Raw genomic sequence first — 19,367 nt, forward strand, 5'->3', positions numbered from 1 at the left:
ATCAGTCCTTCAGTGGGACATTGCATTTGATTTGAAGCTGGCCAAATGTGTGTAACTGAAGTGGCTGGGGATAAGCCTTGCTCCTGGGGGAGCTGCTGACACGTGCAGTCTGGAATCCTCATCTACAGCCTCTGCTGCAGGGAAAGACAAGTGTCAGCCACCCACACCGTGCTGTCAGGGGGCCATGTCCCTCCCCATGTGGGAGACTAGATCTGAGAAGCCTGGAAAGAGCAAAGCTTTAGTCTTCGAAGGTAAGATCCTTGTATCTCTTCAATTCCCACAGCAGTCACTCAGTTGTTTTCAACTTTGTGATGTGAGAGGCAACAGCAACAACATGAATCATCAGGAAACCAAAACAGGATTTTGGTCCTAACCCACTCACTGAAAAGCAGCCTTGGACACATAATGGCACCAGCTGGTGCAGCACCCTTATCCTCCTCTACCTGGCCACAGATCAAACACCAGTGAGGGCTGGAAACAGCACAGACAAGGTTAAACAGCTTCTTCAAAAAGTCACTCCATGAGCTGATGCTAAAGAAGACTCCAGGGTTTCCCAGTACACCAGTACCCATGTCTTTCTACTTAGGATATTTTAGAAATGGCCACCAGCAACCCATGAAGTTTGGAGTCCTATTTTCAACAATATTTTTTTATCAAATATTTCCTAAGAAGGTAAAGATCTATGTCAAGGGTTTACCACCATAAAATGTCCTGAAAAACAAGTTTGTTCTTTCCAGCCTAATGCCTGGAGGCCCTCTGGCAGCCAGGTGCTGTAGGCAAGGCCATTCAGCTAAAATATCATCTACCTTTTATTTATTGTTGGTTCATCTGTTGGTACCATGTCATACCCCAGAAGGAATACAGTGAGAACTTCCCCCAGTGCAGAACAGACTTTTAAACAACCTGGAAAAAAAGCAGCTTGTGAAGTTCAGCCTGTTCCCATTCCCTCTTACCTGAAAGGTGAAGCATGGGCAGAACCTCCTCAGGAGCTTGCTGAGTACAAGCACTGTTGCTTCTGTAGTAGTTCCCCAAAGTACACAATTCCTGAACTCTGCTGAGGTGCTTTTTGCCTCAGTACCTGATGGTGACGAGTTCCACAAATGAGAGATACAGCCAACCTGAGCAACTCCATCCTGGGACAGTTGGGTTCCTGGGGTTGTAGGAGCCTCCATTTCTGTCTTTCCCAGGGTGCACCCTGCCAATCACTGTACTCTCTCCAGCTCCTGCAATTCCTAGTTTAGCACATGTAGTTCAAAGGTCTGGCAAAAATGATTATTTATCTCCCCCTCCTAACAACTGCTGTACATGGATTTGGGGTTTTTTGGGGTTGGGTTTTTTTTCCCCCTTTTTGCTAATACCATTGCTGTTTCCTCTCTTCTGCTCTACCAAAAGACAAGTCTAAGTAAGAAGAAAGAATAATCAGTGAAAGTCTACAACTCTTTGGGCTTGCACTCCCTTATAATTTGAGCAAACTCAGTGTCTGGCATTTACCAGCTCATGCAAGTGGTTTAGCAGCTCCCTGGATATTTGAGAAGTCAGCAGAGACCTAAATCAGCTGGAACAAGAGGAATTGCTAAATTCAGCAAAGCTGTGTCAGACCCAGCTTGAAAACGAGCCTGTGTGTTGCCAGGCCCCTTCTACACACACAGGCTGATCTCCCCCACTCCCCTGCCCCCATCCCCTGAGCAGTCTGGCTGCAGCTCCCTCTCACCACCAACTCCCCACTACCCAGAAACATCTTTTTTGTGCTCCTGAAACAAAGGCTGGACTCTGATGCCCAGAGGTGCCTCCAGTCCCTACCTGTGCAGTGCCTCCTGATTTACCTCTGTGGTTTCTGAAATATCCCTTGTTTCTTTTCCTATGAGAAAAAAGGTCAGTAAAACCCATCAGTTTTCCCTTTTCTTTCCAGCCTTACTCTCCCATATATTTCTCTGGAACCCTAAACAAGCACATCTCCCAAATGTTAAATCCCTGATTTTATCTTTCCCATAGGGACAGACACATTTGGAACCCCAGAGGTAGCTACTTACAGCTGTTTGAGCTCAGATGCTCCAGTGAGGGCAGCTTGCAAGGAATTCAGAGGTTTAGCTTGAAAAAAATGCTCAGAGCAGCTGCACTTTATTTATAACTGTGGAGATTCATCCGTCTAGAGACTGTTGCAATCTCCTCCTTTGAGTTTCTGCTCAGCCAGGTGCTGCTGCTGGTGCGTTAGACATGTTTTAGGACCCTGTTGGCTATTCTTCCTGCTAATGCTAAGCCAAAGCCATTTATATGAAGCAATCCTGGTGGTTAATGAATTCAGAAGCAGTGCTGGAATCCCAGCAGAATGTCTGTCCCTCCATCCACCACCTTGGAGGGTGGGAGCCTCCACAGAGCCCAGGCAATTTCTTCCACAACGTGTGAATGGCTCCATTTGAGAAAGAGTGGGTAGACCCTTCAGTGTAAAACCACCACACATTCCTTTTGTAGTCAGAATTTTATTTGCTTTACATCCAGGCTTATCATTGACATCTGAAAATAAAATCTTTCATTTACAAGTAGGCTAGTGCAAATTAAAGGTAATTTTGGACCAAAAAAAAAAAAAAAGACCTTGCATGTAACACAAAAGAAATGTGTGTGTTAGGATGATCTTCCTGGAACAGCTCGTGGAGGTCGCCTAGGAAAAAAACAAAAAATAACCCAAAATTCACAGAGGGGGAGATTTAAAACAAAAGGTCAAGATATAATAAAAATACTCATACACAAAATTATCTTAATTAAATGGGTTAAGAGAAAAAGGCACAGAACATGTATATTAAGGAAAAGAGCAAGAGTGAGATTAGAATCAGCTGGCCACCAGCACAGCCTCAGCTTTCATCCTCACCACTTCCCATCTGACTTGCTGGCGCCAGAGAACTGGGACAATCACATCACAGGTGTGGAGGTCGCTGGTCACAGGCTTTCTAATTTTCTTGCAGCAAATAATATCCTCTGGAAGAGCTTTTCCCCAGCCAGCTTTAAAATTCTCACCACTATCTGCTTCAAACACTGTTCTTGGAGTAGAGATTCTGATGAAATGGGGAATGATCAAACAAGATGGCCTGGGGGGTGCATTGGGGTATCTGGAGGGGACGTTGCTGGGTAAGGTTAAAAATGTGGGTGATGGCACCTGCCAAGTGTAGCAGGAGACCCATGGCAGCGATGGCCCAGTGAAGCGGTTGGAGAGGAGCAGATGCTCCTCCTGTTACCCAGCACAGAGGACTCAGCTCTGACCAAAGCTGAACCAAACTCCTGCGGGGTACGTAAGGTACTCCAGCCAGAGGGGACACGTGTGACACTGCTGTTCACTGAGGGGGAGTGCACACACTGCCCTCAGGAACAGCCACTGATGACACACCTCCAAACATTACAGCAACCAAGGGAATACAACGGGGGTGTTCCTGCTTTGCTCATCCCACCTTTTGTTCCCTACTTTCCCAAAACCTAAGGACCAACTTAGCGACTGCGGTGCTCCCACAGGAAGCTGTTGTGCCATAGAGACCATCTCCAAGCACCGACTGCAGCTACTTGGCTCATACTGATCTGAAGGAGGAACTGAGTAATCAAGACATCTGCACATTCATACACAGCCACTTTAGGGGGAAATCCCTTCCAGACATAACACATACACAGGCACATTTTAACTCCACCTCCTGCTCTGGAGGACTCAGTCTAGCCTTCTGCTTAGCTCTGAATCTCCCCAAAACATGGTTTCCCCAGCAATGAAGTGAATCCCAGGTACTGCTTGAAAAACATTCATCCATTTCCCAGCAAAACATCTCTGCAGCACTCCAAGCCCCTTGCAAGGGGACAGGCTGAATGTTTGCCAAAGGGTTACATCTTCCCTGTCTCCCCTTTAATGACATCTCCAGTGATCCAGATGCAACACACATCTCTGATAAATCCTCCCTGCAGTCCCCACCCAGGCAGAGTGTGGAATGCTGAGATGATGGTGCGAGAGACAGAAGACCACTCATGCACATCCAGAAAGTAATAATAAAAGCCCATCAAGAATTACAGTTTATTTCAGGTTCAGAAATGCAGCAGAACATTTTTACAGCAGGTGCATGTGATGCTCAGTAATGACCATGGTTTCGGGAATCGACTGGCTGTGCTCAAAGGTCAACACCAGGAACCATTTACAGATTATGAAACCAAAGGCAGATGTTTTGTCTCATATGAAGTAGGGCATTAACACACAGAGCAAAAAAATCAGAAAGAAATTAAGCGTTTGCTTCTTACAAAAAGAAGTCATCGTTTACCCCGTCCTGGAAAAGTAAAAAGACAGCAGTAAAGCAAACGGCCGGCAAGACGGGACAAATCATAGATCAAGCAAGAGTGGAGGACTGTCTGGACGGGAGGAGCCATCGGTATCAGCTCGCCTGCAGACAAAGCAAGAGGAAAGACAGGCAGAGTAACATTCATTTACACAAGGGAGCTGTTCTGCTGGAGCCCCAGGAGGATGTTCAGTGCCACAGTGGGAGGAGCTGTGCCGCGGGGGCACCAGCAGGCTGGATGCCTTCCAGTGGCACAGGAGCAAAGTAGGTCTGCCCTCAATTCAGGAGGTTTGGACTATTTTAAGACAGAAAGACAGAACTAGCCAGTAATCTCCATATGCTATGTGCATCATGGTTAGTGTAGCTGTCTGCAACAGAGAGGATAATATTTTCTATGTTATGCTTTAAAATGAAATGCCATAATCTATAATGTATCTCTTTTAATATAATAAATAATCTACTTTTACGAGGCTTACTCAGAAAGTGCAACAAGATCAGCAATAAAATAAACACACATTAACTATGTACATAAGCCTTTTTGTGGAACATACAATCTTTTTAACCCTAACATGAGATCCCTTGAGATCCAAGGCCGAGAGCTATTTATGGCATTCACAAGCTTCTCAGCTGTTGGTCAGCCATGGCAAGGTGAGGTGGAACATGTTCTCTACGCACAGACCCAGGCTGAGCCTAATTGCAGTACTAGAGGAGCACCCTCCTGAAACTTAGCAACTACGTCACCCAGATCATTATTATGTACCTCACATAAGATCAGAAACGCCGCTGTTGCTTAATTAGTGCTCCACTCCTCCCTGGCAGTCTTCTGAGCTTTGCCAGAGGGAATCAAAGGAAGGGAGAGCAACCTGCCCCTTCTCTGATAGAGAGTTCAGACCTGGCTCATCCTGTGAAAGTGGGTCTGCAGAGGGGGCAATGGCCAGTGTGAGGAGCCAGTCCCTCTAGGAGATCCACAAGGTGCTCATCCTGCTGTCCTTTGGGCAGGGAGCGAGTTGCTGCCAAGGCTGCTCCTCCGAGAACAAGGGACAGGACTGGCACGACTCATCAGCTTCAGGAGTGAGTGGGACAAACAAACCCATTCCAGGCACTGCAGAGCAGGAGGAAGCGGGCCAAGGTTGGAGGACAGTACTTACTCAATTGGATGTGGCAATTTCTTGAGAAGCTCTTAGTGTTTTTCCTAGAAACAATTCTACATAGTTTATTCTGAAAAGCATATACGCAAGAAGAGGTGAAATTATCGAACTCTGGATCTGTGCTCACAGTTATTTATTAACCTGCACACCTAAAAGTGTTGCATTTAGGGCACAGGGCCAGATTTAGATGTGATCTGGATGAGGATGCAGAGGAAGGAGGGCTGTGCAGCTGTGTCCCACGACCTCGGCATCGAGCACAGAAGCAGATGGTGCTGGCGCCTCACTGCCTCCTCCTCCTCTTTCGGGTAAATCCACCCTCGAGAGCTTCATTTACAATTCTGCTGAGAAATACAGTTTCTTGGGGGGCAGAGTTAAGGACAGTGCTGAATTGTGCTACCTACTTCCTTATGCTTGGCAGAAACAGTCATTAAAGTAAATTAAGGAGTCTCAAGTACAGAGAATTTAAAAACATGTTTTTAGGCCAGGATCTCTGTCATCTAATTGAGGCATTACCACCCTCGAGTCCTGTGCAGCCACACTGGTCTGAATCACCTCCTGGAGGTGATGTCTCTTCCCACTGACCAAAGGGGACCTTGGACAACAAAGCTGAGTGCATGGGGTATGGTGGGATAAACCCAGACCATGGTCTTGCATCCACAGCAACGATTGAGCTGGAAGAGACCTTAAAGTTCATCCTGTTCCAACTCCCCTGCCACGGGGGAACACCTTCCACTAGACCAGGCCACTCAGAGCCCCATCCAGCCTGGCCATGAACATTTCTTATCACTGAATGAATATAAAAATTTGGGATTAAAGTCACTTTCTGTGGCTGAGGCACTATGCTTGGCTTTCCATCAGCAGGCAGCTGCTAGTCAGTAACAGAGATCTGATAAACTACATACAGGTTTGCTTGCAAGGCAGCAGCATGGACTGCTATGGCTATTTATAAAAATATATCCAACAGATGCATTACAGGTTACAGCAGAGAACACTAAGCAGTGGAAAACTGTGTAGAACACAAGAAAAATCATAAAAATATATGTTTTCTTTTTTGTAGTAAAAATCACTACGACTGTAGTTGTGTTTGTAACCTTCTTCTTCCTTGAAAGCTGATTCTGTGCACTTAGTGTTGGAGATCTGAGCCTGTTCCCCAAACAAACACCAGCCACTTAAGCAGTTTCTGAGATCACCAAGATGCTGGTGCTCTGACAAACTCCATCTTCACTGTGCATCAGATGTGACCTCTACACTCCCCAGGCATGTCTCACAAGTATGAGGTTGACAGGAAATTAAAGTTAAGCTAACATACAAATCATCATGCTTTCCCAAGCTTGTCTCTCTTATGCAAGCTGAAACACAATTTGCTGCAGTAGTGAGCACAGCTAATCAGCAGCCTGGGAATACTTAATAGGCTAAATCCCCATTTGTTGTGGCTCTTTGATTGGATTCTTCCTAACCAAGGGGCTACAGCATACTAGAGCCCTACATGCAGTTTCAATAAATACATTTATTAGACTGATTATACTGAGGGCCTTTGAAACCACCAATTGCTTTGCCTAGGGATCTGTAACCATAATTGCAATAGCAGCAATTCACATTTTCTGAAGGAACAAGGCCAAATTCCTCTCTAGTTTAATTCTCTTAACTCAGTAAATTTTAAGCTTTAAGGGTGACACTGACCCTAAGTGTTTAAAGTGAAGTAATGCAGTTAAGACAAAAGGTTTTTATAACACATTAATATATAATGTGCAAAACAAGAGGCAGAGGACCTCTGCAAGTGAGCAGCTGCTAAAATAATCCATTGCCAGGATGCACAGCTGAGCACTTCCAAGAACCTAGATGGATAAAGCAACCCTAAACCAAGGTGTGCAGGACCAAGTGATCCAAAAAGAAAATCTTCATACAGGGGGCACAGGGGAACTTTATCAACTGGCACAAGAAAATATTGCGAATATCTCAAATCCAAACCAGACCCTTGGGAAGCTCAGCTGCCAGTCTAGGCCGGAGCTCTGTGAATTGGCTCACACAGTGGGCAGAGGAGCTGTAGCCCATGTCCAGCTGTGCACATATCTATATATCTGTATCTATATCCCCTTCTGTTCCATAAAATGGCCAAAAGCAGCGCTCGGTTCCCGGGATCCTGCAACACAGCACATTTATACACACTCACATACGTCCAGGACTTCCCTTGAGTGGGAGTGTAAGTGTGAGCAAGCACTAGCAGAGGACAAAGCAAGCTAGGACATGCTGCTCTGTCATGTACTGGCTCTTCAAACCACCCTCTCCCATCCTTGCTGCAGGGTGAGGCAGCTCCACACCAAGCCCCGCGAGCTGGGGCAGCAGCCTGGTCCTTACCAACCCAACCAACCTGGCATGTCAGCTGCCACTGTGGAAATAAAGTGAAACGTGCTGTCCCACACACACCCTTCTTGTTTAACAACATCCCTTAACACTAGACTTTGGATAAGGAGAATTTATAGGAGAAGCAAGCTTCTTTCAAGGGACACATGGAAGTGTGGGGCCTTCAGAAGAGCTTGGTAAGAAATCACATGGCTTTTCTTTGCCCAGTTTATCCATTACAAGAGAAAATAGGCATAACTGTGTAATTCTAAATGATAGATAACTTGGAAGGTACAAATAAAAGCAATATTCCTTTCAGATAAGAGGAAAAAAAGCAGGAGATCAAATCAACACATGCACAAACATACACAAAGTCAAGCCCTCCATTTGCTATAGAGGACAGTGAGCACAGTTGCCTGGGTGAAGATATGTGTCAGTAAGTTAGCTAACACCAGTTATTGCAAAAGGAAAAGTCAAGGCAGCACAGACCTTCCCAAAACATTTAAGACCTCATAAACAATGCAGGATGGACAGAGAGTATATTGGTTACTTGCCTATAGATGTCCATACATGCGACTATACATTGGTTATTGCGACAGTTATCAAGCAATTTGTTCCACATATTTGGTTAACAACGAATGACATGCCAGAAACTCCTTTTAGTCTAACAGGGATGAGTCTAACGGACGAATTACAGTGGGCCGAGTAGGTGAAGGGGGTGGTCTTCGACTGGAGAGAAAGAGAGAAGAAACAATAAGCACAAACACTGAGAACAAAGCTGGCACCTTTCGCTGCTGTTACAGGAACATGCACATGCTCGTACACACGACCATCTTATTTCCACGTACACTGAAGCACAATATCCACAAGCATCCACAATAAGGAAGGAGGCAACGGGTTTGCCAGGTGCCTACCATGCCTTACCCCCCTCACCCACCAGACAGCTCTTCTTGCTGATCCACAGCCTGGGTGTTCTCCAAACATAGTTACCTTCTTGTGCCACGGAAACCATCCAGGGAGGATCACTATTCCCATTTTCTTAGGGGTCAGTCCCAGCCTGGACAGCCACACAGCAGACTTACAGGAATGTTTCAGAGCAGAAAACAGGACTGAGGAAAACAGCCTGCAGTGACTTCAGCTGCTGTTTGCAGAAGCAGGAAAACCTGCAGCTTCTTGCACAGTTGGGCCAACTGGAGTCACGTCAATGTGCCTGAATTTGAGGTACAAATTTCAAGCTGTATATCAATGGCCAGTTATGAAAATGCCAGTTTTGGCTGGGGCTGCTAGACTCATTCATTTACCACTAATGCATTCCTCTATCAGCTTCAGTGCTAAGGAGTCACAGATTTTTTTGGGAAGGCTTATGTGTCTTTTTCCCATTTTCCTGTGTACTGCAAACACCTACATTTTAATTCAGACTGTGTCATCATTTGGTAAGAGTCCACAGTGCAAGAGTTGGCAGTAGTATGATCTCCAAGCGCATCCTACCTGGAGTCCAGGCTGAGACCTATCCCTCCTTCCCTCCCTCCCTTATCCAAGGATGACACACCAACTCTGCTCGAGTGGCAGGCGGATTCTCTCCAGTAGCTACTCAACACTTTACCTTTTTGTGTGCAGGTACACTGCTCATATCAGTGCTGTGTGGAGGCAACTCCATCAGCAGAGTCACAAAGAGTATTTTGTTAATGCTCCATTCCACCTGGGTTAAAACACCCCACCACTGAGCAAGGCCTGTGCAGAGTCTGAGCTGACAATACCTGTTTGGCCTTCAGCGCCTGCACCACTCACACAGTTCTGCTGGCACTGCAATTTGTATGTATAAATTGCCCAAAGAGACTGTTCTATAGCCAGCTATCCAGCAGCATTCCGTTGCTGCAGTTATCCCAATCCATCTCTTACAGTGCTTTTGCTCCCTATTTTCTTTAGTGGGAAGTACCAACTTTATTCTTAACCCCGGCCCAAGTCACCACGAGAGCTCACAGTTGAACCCAGGCTCTGAACAAGGTCAGGAGCCCATGGCTCTTCAGTTCCCATCAGCTTCAGCAGAGCTCATTAATGGCCCACACAAACTGTGCAGCCCCTTCTAACCTGTCCTCCACCTGTGAAAGCAGGGACATGTCTGGCTCTGAGGAATATTACCAAGGAAACATGTCTCATTCTGTTAAAAGCTAAACTGAAGATTAAAAGAATGTAACGTGTTAATCTCCTTTGAACTGGAACAAAATACAGGAGACAAACTTATACCTGACAAAAAAAGTCTCACTCGGCTCAAAGTGTGCCTTGAGCGACAATATTCTCTTTTGGTGAAGAAATGAGAATTTTAATCCCTAACATGCAACAAATACAAAATATGCCAACTGAAGCATTCAAGTAAATCAACAAGCTAAAAAAAAAGGCAAAATATAATTTCTTCATGGTGTATTTTTCTTACAGGAAAAATGTTACTGTGTTAACCATTGTTTCTTGTGTTGCTCCAGTGTAGGTCTTCTGGACCCATTTCCAAAATTTGTAGTTTCATAAAGAACCACTTCTAAGGCTCTGCATTTCTGCTGGGTTGCATTAAATTATTCCTTTGTTGAAATGCCTCACATTGCATTGTTTAGAGCTTACTGAAAACATCGTATCATGTGTATACAATTTACAAACAAGGAAAATGCATACAGCTGTCTTCATATCAAATTTAAAAGATGCAAGCCCAAACATGCGTTTTAATACCAGGTTGAATGCAGCACACTGGGTTCAAATAATGTAATTTAGCCAAATTACTATTTAACACAGCAGGATCAGAAACTGGAGAGCACAGTGGGAGGATTTCCTGGACATAATCAGTCAAACCAAACCTGAACCAAAATCAGGTCTGAGCCCCATTTCCTCCCTGAACTAGAGTTGGTATTGCACTCTAACCACTGTTTGGAACTTTCATTCAAGCCCAGTGCAGACCTAAACAGAAAATTCTCCCATCAGCTCTCCTTCCCACTCCAGAGTACCACCCACTACAAGGAGAAGATGACATCCCCATGGGGACCCTCTGAAGAGGAGCTGCTGCCCAGCCACACCAGCCCTGTTCTCCCCACAGCACTGCCCGACAGGCAGGTCTGCTCAGCCAGGGGACCCTTCAGAGCCAGCCACGCTCTCTCCCAACACTTCACACTATGGATACCTCCCAGTGGAGACACACATATATCTGGGATGCTCTGCATACATACACTTGCATGTGTTTTCCCACTGGGCATGGATGTCCATGAGGAATGGGCAGACCTCTCCTTAGCTCCAGCCCCTCAAGGGTGCTGCCTGCCTCCCAGCTCCTTAACCCACCACGCTGTGACTAGGGGAGTGGGACCTCCACCTGGAGATCACAGGTGCCTTTCAGAGGAGTGGCAGATGTTTGGGAAAGGCAGCACACGGGAGAAGACCTGCAAAAGCACCGTTCCCTCCAGCCCTGCTGCTGACAGTCTCCTGGGCTACGTGCAGTTCCCTGTGCTGGTACTGCAGTAAGGGGACCGTGCTCCCGAGTCCCTGGGCAGAACACAGAGTGGAGCTCTCTTGCATCATCTCACCTTCCCTAGCCACTGGCACACAGGATCAACTGGCATGAGCTGAAGCTCAAGTCCAAGTGAAGGAAAGAACAAGCCCAGAAGTTACAGAATATTCTGAGTGGGAAGGGACCCACAAGGATCATTGAGCCCAACTCTTAAGTGAATGGCCTGTCGCTAGATTTCCCCGTCAATGTGTCAAGTCATTCCGTGACCGTTTCTACACTGGGAGTAGGATTCACACCTTTTTTTTTGCCCCTAATAGGAATCTCAATCCCCAAGACAGGAGGAGATGCCAACCTGCACATCTCTTGCCTCTGCCCCACTCTTTTACACCCTGAGCAGTGGCTGGGAGTGGACGTGCTCCACGGGATGCAGAGACGCAGGATTGGGCCACCTTGAGATAACAGAGCTTCTGGGCACCTACAGAAAGTGCAGCTCTGAGGGAAGCTCTGAGTGGTTTCGGCACCATCGCTTCCCGAGCAAAGGGTACCAAAGGAGCGCTGCCAGAGCCTCCCACCGCGGAGAACGGGAACTACAGAGCGGCAGGGGGAGCTCCAGCCTGCCCGGGGACCGAGCGAGGGAAAACCGGGGAAAAACAACCGCCCCCGGATCCCTGCTCCGCGCTAGCTGCCATCCCAGTGAGTAAATATGTGACTAAGCCCAGTTCAATGTTTAGTCTGAGGCCAGCACACGATAGCGGTGCAGACGGCCCGGGCCGCGGTTCCTCCGTGTTATCGGAGCGACTCCGACGGCCCGGGAAGCGCTCCCGGTGCGGAGCTGTTTGTTCCCAGGCCCCGAAAGGCGGCTCCCGCTTCATAGAAAGTTCATCATAAAAATGTCCCTGCTGCGGGAATTCCGATTTGGTTATTATCTACAGCATTTCAGCGGGGTTTTCGAGTTTTAACTCAGCCTTCTTGTCTTGGGGGGAATTGAGGTTGTTGGTGTTTTGGTTCGCATTTGGGGGGGGGGGGGGCGAGGAGGAAAAAAAAGGGAAACAGCGTTTGTAAAAGTTAGTGCTAAAGGGGCAGGGGATCATAGGTCCCCCCGGGGTTGAGTGAACGAATCTGCAAAAAGAATCAGTACTTCTAACTAGCACACATTAAGCAGACGTAAAGAATTTACCAATGAAAATTGTGGACTAAGTATGTATTTAATAACTCCCTGATGTTGCTGCAGAGACTCCTCCTTTGAAGAGCTCAGTGGGGTTTTGAATGGAGGGGAGCTCTCACCCCCATGCAAAAACTTTTTTAAAAAAGGAAAAGTTTTACGTTTATTTTTAACCTAAGCAGCACATCCAGTGTTTCCAGTTTTAAAAGAACTCCTAAAAGCTTTAGCTAGGCAAACACAGAGCAAAAGAAACTAAATAAAGCAAGTCTAGACTTAAAATTCGATCAGAAACATATGGGAGTTCTTCAAGCATTTGCTTTTTGAGAAGTGCTATCGCTCCCCACACAGAGTCCACAAAATATGCTTTGAGTAAAGCATGGCTGTAATTACCCGCTCAGAGAAGATGGCTTCTCACAGCACAGCCAGCGCACTGCTAAATAAAAGGCTTTCATTTCCACTTACATTCTACATTCTTGTTTGCTTGTGACCACCAGAGAACACTTGTGGAAGGCATGCACATAACTATATTTTACGATACATCCTATAGATCTGAAATTGTGAACAGAAGTCCATTATTCTCTCCCTTTTCCATGGTCCTGGTTTCCCTATAACGCAGCCCTCTCGGAGCACCCTGATACGTTACACTGTCTTCGCAGAATTTAAGAAGAAAATACTTACACAAAATTCCTAAGCGGCTTTAAGACTGACTGCAGGCAAATTTTAGTTTAGGTGACAGTACAAATCTAGATGTGAGGCATACAGTAAGAGGATAAAAGAGTGACTTACTTTAGGTGAGGAATAAATCTAGTTTCCTGTTTGGGTGATTATTTAGAGAGACTAAGTAGCTTGGTCTTGGGATAGTTATAATGCCTTGACTGGTTTTATTTTTATACTGTTTCTCAGGTTTTCTCTGTTTCAGTAAGATCCTGAGAGACCCACACCCCCTGCTTTTCCTGGTTGTTACATCAACCTAACTTTTATACTGTACCTCTCAACCTCCATCAGCCTCTGGATTTGGAAGAAAATCCAAACCAGAAGTGAAACAACTCTAGCCATCATGGTTGAAGAGAGGCAAGACATGGTTTGTAGATCTACTTAGTCTTTAGTCTGTGCATGCATAAAACTCTTTTTGTCCTACAGCAGATGCAGAATGGCTACTGTGGAGCCTCCCATTAACTCAGGAGCCAGAATCTCGAGTGGGAAAACCAAAAGGAGGAAAGGTACTTGATACTAGTGTCACAGGTCATAACAAAGCAGGAAAAGCAGAAAAAGGATGATGACATCAGGAGGAGTAAAGCAGGAATTACGGACAAGAATCAGGAGGAGATGATGATTGCAGGAGAAATAAGAAACAGCACTCAGTGGTGATGAAAGGAAAAAGTAGCTGGAGAATATCTGTCTGAGATGGTCCCTTACCCCAATGTAATGGTCCAAGAGAGTGGAAATTTCTCAGATTTGTTTCTCTACTGAAAAATGTCATTTTCTTAAACATTAAATGTCTCTAGTAAGTCCCACAGGACTACTGTCGGTGAGCAAGTCAGGAATGGAAGCCCTGAGCCACACAGCTCTTGAGGGGGCATGATAGTCCTGAAGTAGTTCTCCAGCTGAACACACGTGTCAGGCTCTACAAATGCACAGAGGGCGTGCTGAGACTGTACTGGCTCGGTTGTACACACAGCTGAACCTCACTATTTCACACTACTTCAAATGACCCAGCTGCACAATGCTCTGTCAGTGGAAGAATTTTTGTGCTAAGTGTAAGCAAGTTAAAGTTATTAGATTATGCTGTTTTATCAGATACCTACTTCTTTCAAGTGAAAGAAACAAAAAATAAGAGTGAATGGGAAGAATGTGTCCTTCCACTAGCCACCACTACACTGCAGCAATATAAATCTCCATTAATTCAAATGCTTATACTGTTTGAAAGCATTTGGGTTAATGAGGTTCCACTGTGCATGATTTAATTTAATATAGATACTCCTTTAAGAGGCAGTGGTCCAAAATATGATGCTTCACCAGAATAATTTATTATTTACAACTCAAGCTACATTTTCTATATGACCATCATAAATTAATGTCCATCACACACACATACAAATATATTTGTATGTTTATGTGAGCGCTGCATTTTCATTAGTCATTTCAGGGAATTAATGTGTCATTTGGAAAACTCAGCTTGAGTAAACAAAAAAAAATTAATTCAACAGAGCGACCAAGAGAGACTATTATTCTTAAGAAACTGTGTGTTCTTGTTTGCCCTTCAGCAGGGAACATGTCAAATAAGCAAGTGTGCAACACATTCATAGAAGACTGGCTTGACCTTTCAGAAACCTGAGGTCAGGATGGTCAAGAGGATCAAAACTGCCCGTGGAGGAAGAGAAAGTTAGGAGTGGTGAGTGACACGTTCAGAATGCTGTTCTACTTTCTTCTGTCCACAGAAGACAACAACAGAAGGGCCACAAAATCAGCAGGAAGAACATCTGATCTTTTCACAGTAGCTCAAGTCCTGTGCACTGGTCTGTGTGTAGCTGCTCTGTTTGGCATCAGACTGAATCATGTACTGTATCCCAGAACACCACATCTACTGCTGCCCACGCTGCTATTCCTACTCAGATTTGGCCTTCCTCTGCCTTTTTGCCTCTCTCCTCTTTACTTACCTTGGTGCAAGAAGGGAGCAAATGTCGTGGTTGTCACCTCCAGCTGGAGTTGCACCTCTTCTTGTCCATGACAACAACTAACGTGATTATCAGTGTCACTGTTGTTAATGTAACCCTGGAGTGCCCTCATTCAATAATGATCCAATACAGCTTGCAGGGGACAGGAGGGTTTCAAGGACAGCCTTTCAAGATGCCTGCAGGTTCAAGAAGTTCAAATCATCAATGCTTTCTCTCCATTTACTGTCAGATGTTTTCTCTTCTAGCATAAGGAAGGCTAGAAATGCACTGCTATTCGCCCACTCTTTCAGACAAGGTAGAAATTTCCTGCTCAACACCCTCGCTCTAATCCTGCACAGCCTTCATGGCAACTGTTATTAAACTACTCCATTATGAGATTAAATAATTACTAGGGACAAAACACATGTTCAGGTTTCTGTATTTCTGTCAAACATTTGCTATTGTTCGACTCTACTTTCCTTTTTCAGCTTGAGAGATGCTAAAAATAAAAACCACTTCCTTCTACTACAGTATCTTGAAGACAAAAGCTGATGCTTCCAAAGCAGGCTTCCACTGTGATTGAGGATACTTCTTTTGACTTTTTTCAGGTTCCTCTTTTTCTGCCTTCCCCTCTCTTGCATCATTTTACTCACCCTTCCCCATCACATAGGACTGGTCTACACTAAGATCCAACCTGATCTTCTTTGCTGAATTTTGAAAGTAACTTGCAACAGTCCCAATCAAATGGATCTTTCCCAGTTCACCCTGTTTTAAAAAACTTTTTTTTGTTGCAGGAGCAAGTAGCTTAGGATCAATACTAAGGATAATCACAACTACCTGAGGCGTGATAAATAAGATCAAACCTAAACTCCACATACAATAAGTGATTCTTCAGGTAATTTTGTTCAACTGCCACAGTGTACTGCCCATCAGAAAATTCCTAGACCACTGAAGATATGGAGAGCCTGCCTCTGGCTGATGAAAGAAGATGCTGATGGGAGTTAGAGTCAGTGGCAGCAGACATGTGTGGCACATGCAGTGTGTGGCATCCCAGGAACTTTGTTTTACTCCATCTTCAGGACAGTCATCTGGAGGAGAGGTATATAAAGGAAGGCAGTAACAAAATCCTATTGCTAGTCTAAAAGAAAGTCATCTTTTTAGGGTCAGCAGTCAGTGAAGCTCCTGGAGCAGAAATGGAGACCCTCCTGTATCTCTCACAGCATTACAGTTCAGGCAGCTGAAGAATCAGTCCTTCAGTGCAAATGCCATTCCAAATTTCTCATAAGTTCCATACTGCAGAATTACAATGAAACCACAAGAGTTGCTGTATTGTTACTTTTTACATGTTCTTACAACCTGCTGTGACCTCCCTCCAATATTTATCCTTGTTCAGAATGCTACTTCTTTCATTGCTTCTGTTGTCCCTGCTCATTGCAGGGAGGTTGGACTAGATGACCTTTAAAGGTCCCTTTCGAACCAAACTATTCTATAATTCTATTCTATGATTCTATTCCACGATTGAAGCTCCAAGATGACCCCACATAAGATGACTGGTATTCCTCAACTGGTTTTGCACATGGCAAAACATGGCCCCAAGTCGTGTAGCTCGTGTTTCTGATGGGTGTTACAGCTACTGCCGCCAGGCAGTTAAGAAAGATTGCCAAATATTGCATTTTATGGCTTGAAAACTTTAAAAGAAGACTGAAATGCAAGGAAGACAGATTTACAAAGGTGGCAGGGAAGGGAAGGGGTAAGCTGGAAAGAAACCAAGACAAGATGGTGAGAAGGAAAGGAGGGAATACATGGGGAAGGCAGACAAATGGACCAGGCAGGAAACCAAGTGAAGGAAAAAGGTGAAAGAGGAAGCAAACAGTATGGTCAAGAAAGGGACAGCGAGGGAATGGCAGAAAAAAGGGAAAAGAAAATAGTGAAAAAGGAGCCAGTGGAGGAGGGGGAAATGCAGAGCTCCTTTCTAAGAGATAAGGGAAAATAAATGGAGGCTGCTGCTTGAAGCAGCCAGCAGCAAAGTAACATATTACTGGGTGTGCATTTCAACAAGAAATGTACATTAGACGGGTAACAAATTACAGAGGGTTGTCTTCCCCCTGGGCAGAAATCACAGAAAGAATAACTGATATTCTCATAAGTCTTGTGATTTTGGGGTCTTTGGACAGGCAGAGTTGGAAACATATGGACTACAGAAGATCAGTATCCCCTCCTTGAGGGGCTCTGGCTTTGCCTCACCCATGTAGCTGTATATTCTTTTGATCACAGACATGAAATACAGAATTAAATTAAATTATTCTTTGGCTTTATTTTCTCCTGAAATTCAGCAGGATTTTGGAATCCCTCCATATAACACTCCTGTCTCTTTGCTTAGACGAAAACACTCCTAATTGCTGATTATACTTTTTGAATATAACCTTCACTGAAGATCATTCAAAGAGGAGACATGGATGCTGGACAGAGCTGTGCTCTTCTATTTGGGTGTTCAGATTGAGATCATCCCAGTCAGCATGCAAATGCTCTAAGGTGGGCACTTACTGATCCTGCCAGAAGAGTTTGGTGCAATGGCTATTGGATTACTATTTATATTCCATTAAAAAATACAGCAGTAAGCTTTTAGGGCTGCAAGGTCAAACTCTGAGGAGAAAGAAGATTCCCAGGCTAAGGCAGGATAACTCTTCTGGTCTTATATGCCTATGCACTAGGACAGATTTTATTCAGAGGATCATGTGCAATTTTTGCAAGGGATCCCCTTATCATTCAATGCATTGAAGGGTTAGACATTACATTAAATCTTTCCAAAGAACTCTAATGCATAAAAATCCATCACAGAAAACATACTGAATGGCTGATATTTGGCAATCAGGTGGCAGCCAGGCAGTAATGCTTTCTGCAGCACTCCTGACTTCGTCTGGAAATTTCTAACTGTAATACTGTGAGGTAAAAGTACTTCTTTGTGCTGGTTTGGTAGAAATATGTAATGATGGCTTACAATGTAGATTAGCTACCAACACAGCAGGTCATGTAATTAGCCTGGATGGTTTAATAAAAGGTAGTGCAGAGCCCCCATCAGCCCTTTCACGCTGGCTGGCTGTGGGTTGGAGGAGACTGTAGGGACAGCATGTGGCTGATCACGAACAGCACAACATGAATTCCCTCTCCACCACTTGCCTCACATGTAAAGACCACCCCCAGCCCTTGGGGACCAGCACCACATGCCTGAGGGTGACATGTGCTCAGAGCACCCATCCCAGGGTTTCACAGAGTGGGGTCATTTATGTTTTGATGACAAAGTGAGTAATGATCTTCAGGGCTTTGTTGGGAAAGCTTCTATGAATCCCCAGTAGCACTGCAGAGAAGGACACAGGGAGAAAAGGGGAGCACCCTCCCACCCCCACAAACACCATGGGCTCTACTGCCAGGAGAAAAAAACATTTCCAATTCAATTGTCTTCCTCGTGGCAAAGCTGAGATTCACATTCAGGGCATTTAAAAGTTATAAATCAAAGCATCCACAGTAGAACTTCAATTGGTCAAACAGGCAGGCAAACACCCATCATGGTAAGCTCTAGTGCCTGCTTAAAGCCATCTTACCAAAGCAAGCACACAGCTGCATTTTCTTTCAAAATACTACTGTAGCCTTTTAAGAGAGAGGGGGAATAATCTAAATTCTGGCAGTGGAGAATATTTCACAAATCATATATGCTTTGGCATCAAGCCCTTAAAGCCAGAGGCCTTTACTCACAGGCTTTGCTGGGAGAGATCCACCCACCTCAAGTGGGATTAATTAAAAGAGGCATGTATCATGCAAATAGTTTCTGTTTCCTTACAGAAATATTCAGAGCACATAACCCAAACCAGCTTTAGAATCAGAGCGAAGCAAGGAAGAAAATTATTTCCTGCTCCCCTAAGTCTTTCCCTTTCCCTGTGCATTAAGGGAGGAACTGTGAGAAAACAGCGAGAGCTCGCTATTTCTGCATGATTCCTTTGATTTTAAGTTGAATATTATTATTCAACTAATAAAATTGAAGAAAAAAGTTATGTTTTTAAAGACAGGGGCTGTATCTCACTAAAAGGTGCCAAATTTTCCACACCAAACGTGTGCTAAGCTGCTCATTGGAAAAGGACAGTCCCAAGTTTTACCCCCTGAAAATGATCTTTTATCTTAAGGCAGAACAGGAGAAAATGGAAACCTTATATTTCTTCAGTATGTCAGGATTTTCAGCTCCACATGACAGAGCCTGCAAGAAAAAGCTCCTCTGGAGAGAGAGATAAACTTTAA

General features: G+C 44.8%; 1 protein-coding gene across 10 annotated transcripts in view; it reads right to left on the reverse strand.

The window, feature by feature from the left end:
* Positions 1-2,187: 2,187 nt before the first annotated feature.
* The window catches only part of DNM3 (dynamin 3), a 171,939-nt gene continuing 154,759 nt past the window's right edge, over positions 2,188-19,367 (reverse strand). For 6 of the 10 annotated variants that reach the window (XM_017815673.1, XM_017815671.1, XM_017815670.1 and 3 more), the window contains one exon: positions 2,462-8,512. In XM_017815673.1, the coding sequence (XP_017671162.1) occupies positions 8,443-8,512 (70 nt within the window). In that variant the 3' untranslated portion in view covers positions 2,462-8,442. Of the gene's footprint in view, positions 8,513-15,083; positions 15,278-19,367 lie in introns of all 10 variants that reach the window. The other 4 variants (XR_001874952.1, XR_001874951.1, XM_017815672.1 and 1 more) reach the window with 4 other exon arrangements.

Source organism: Lepidothrix coronata, unplaced genomic scaffold, assembly GCF_001604755.1.
Source record: "Lepidothrix coronata isolate B3197 unplaced genomic scaffold, Lepidothrix_coronata-1.0 Scaffold52, whole genome shotgun sequence".
NCBI classification, from domain to species: domain Eukaryota; kingdom Metazoa; phylum Chordata; class Aves; order Passeriformes; family Pipridae; genus Lepidothrix; species Lepidothrix coronata.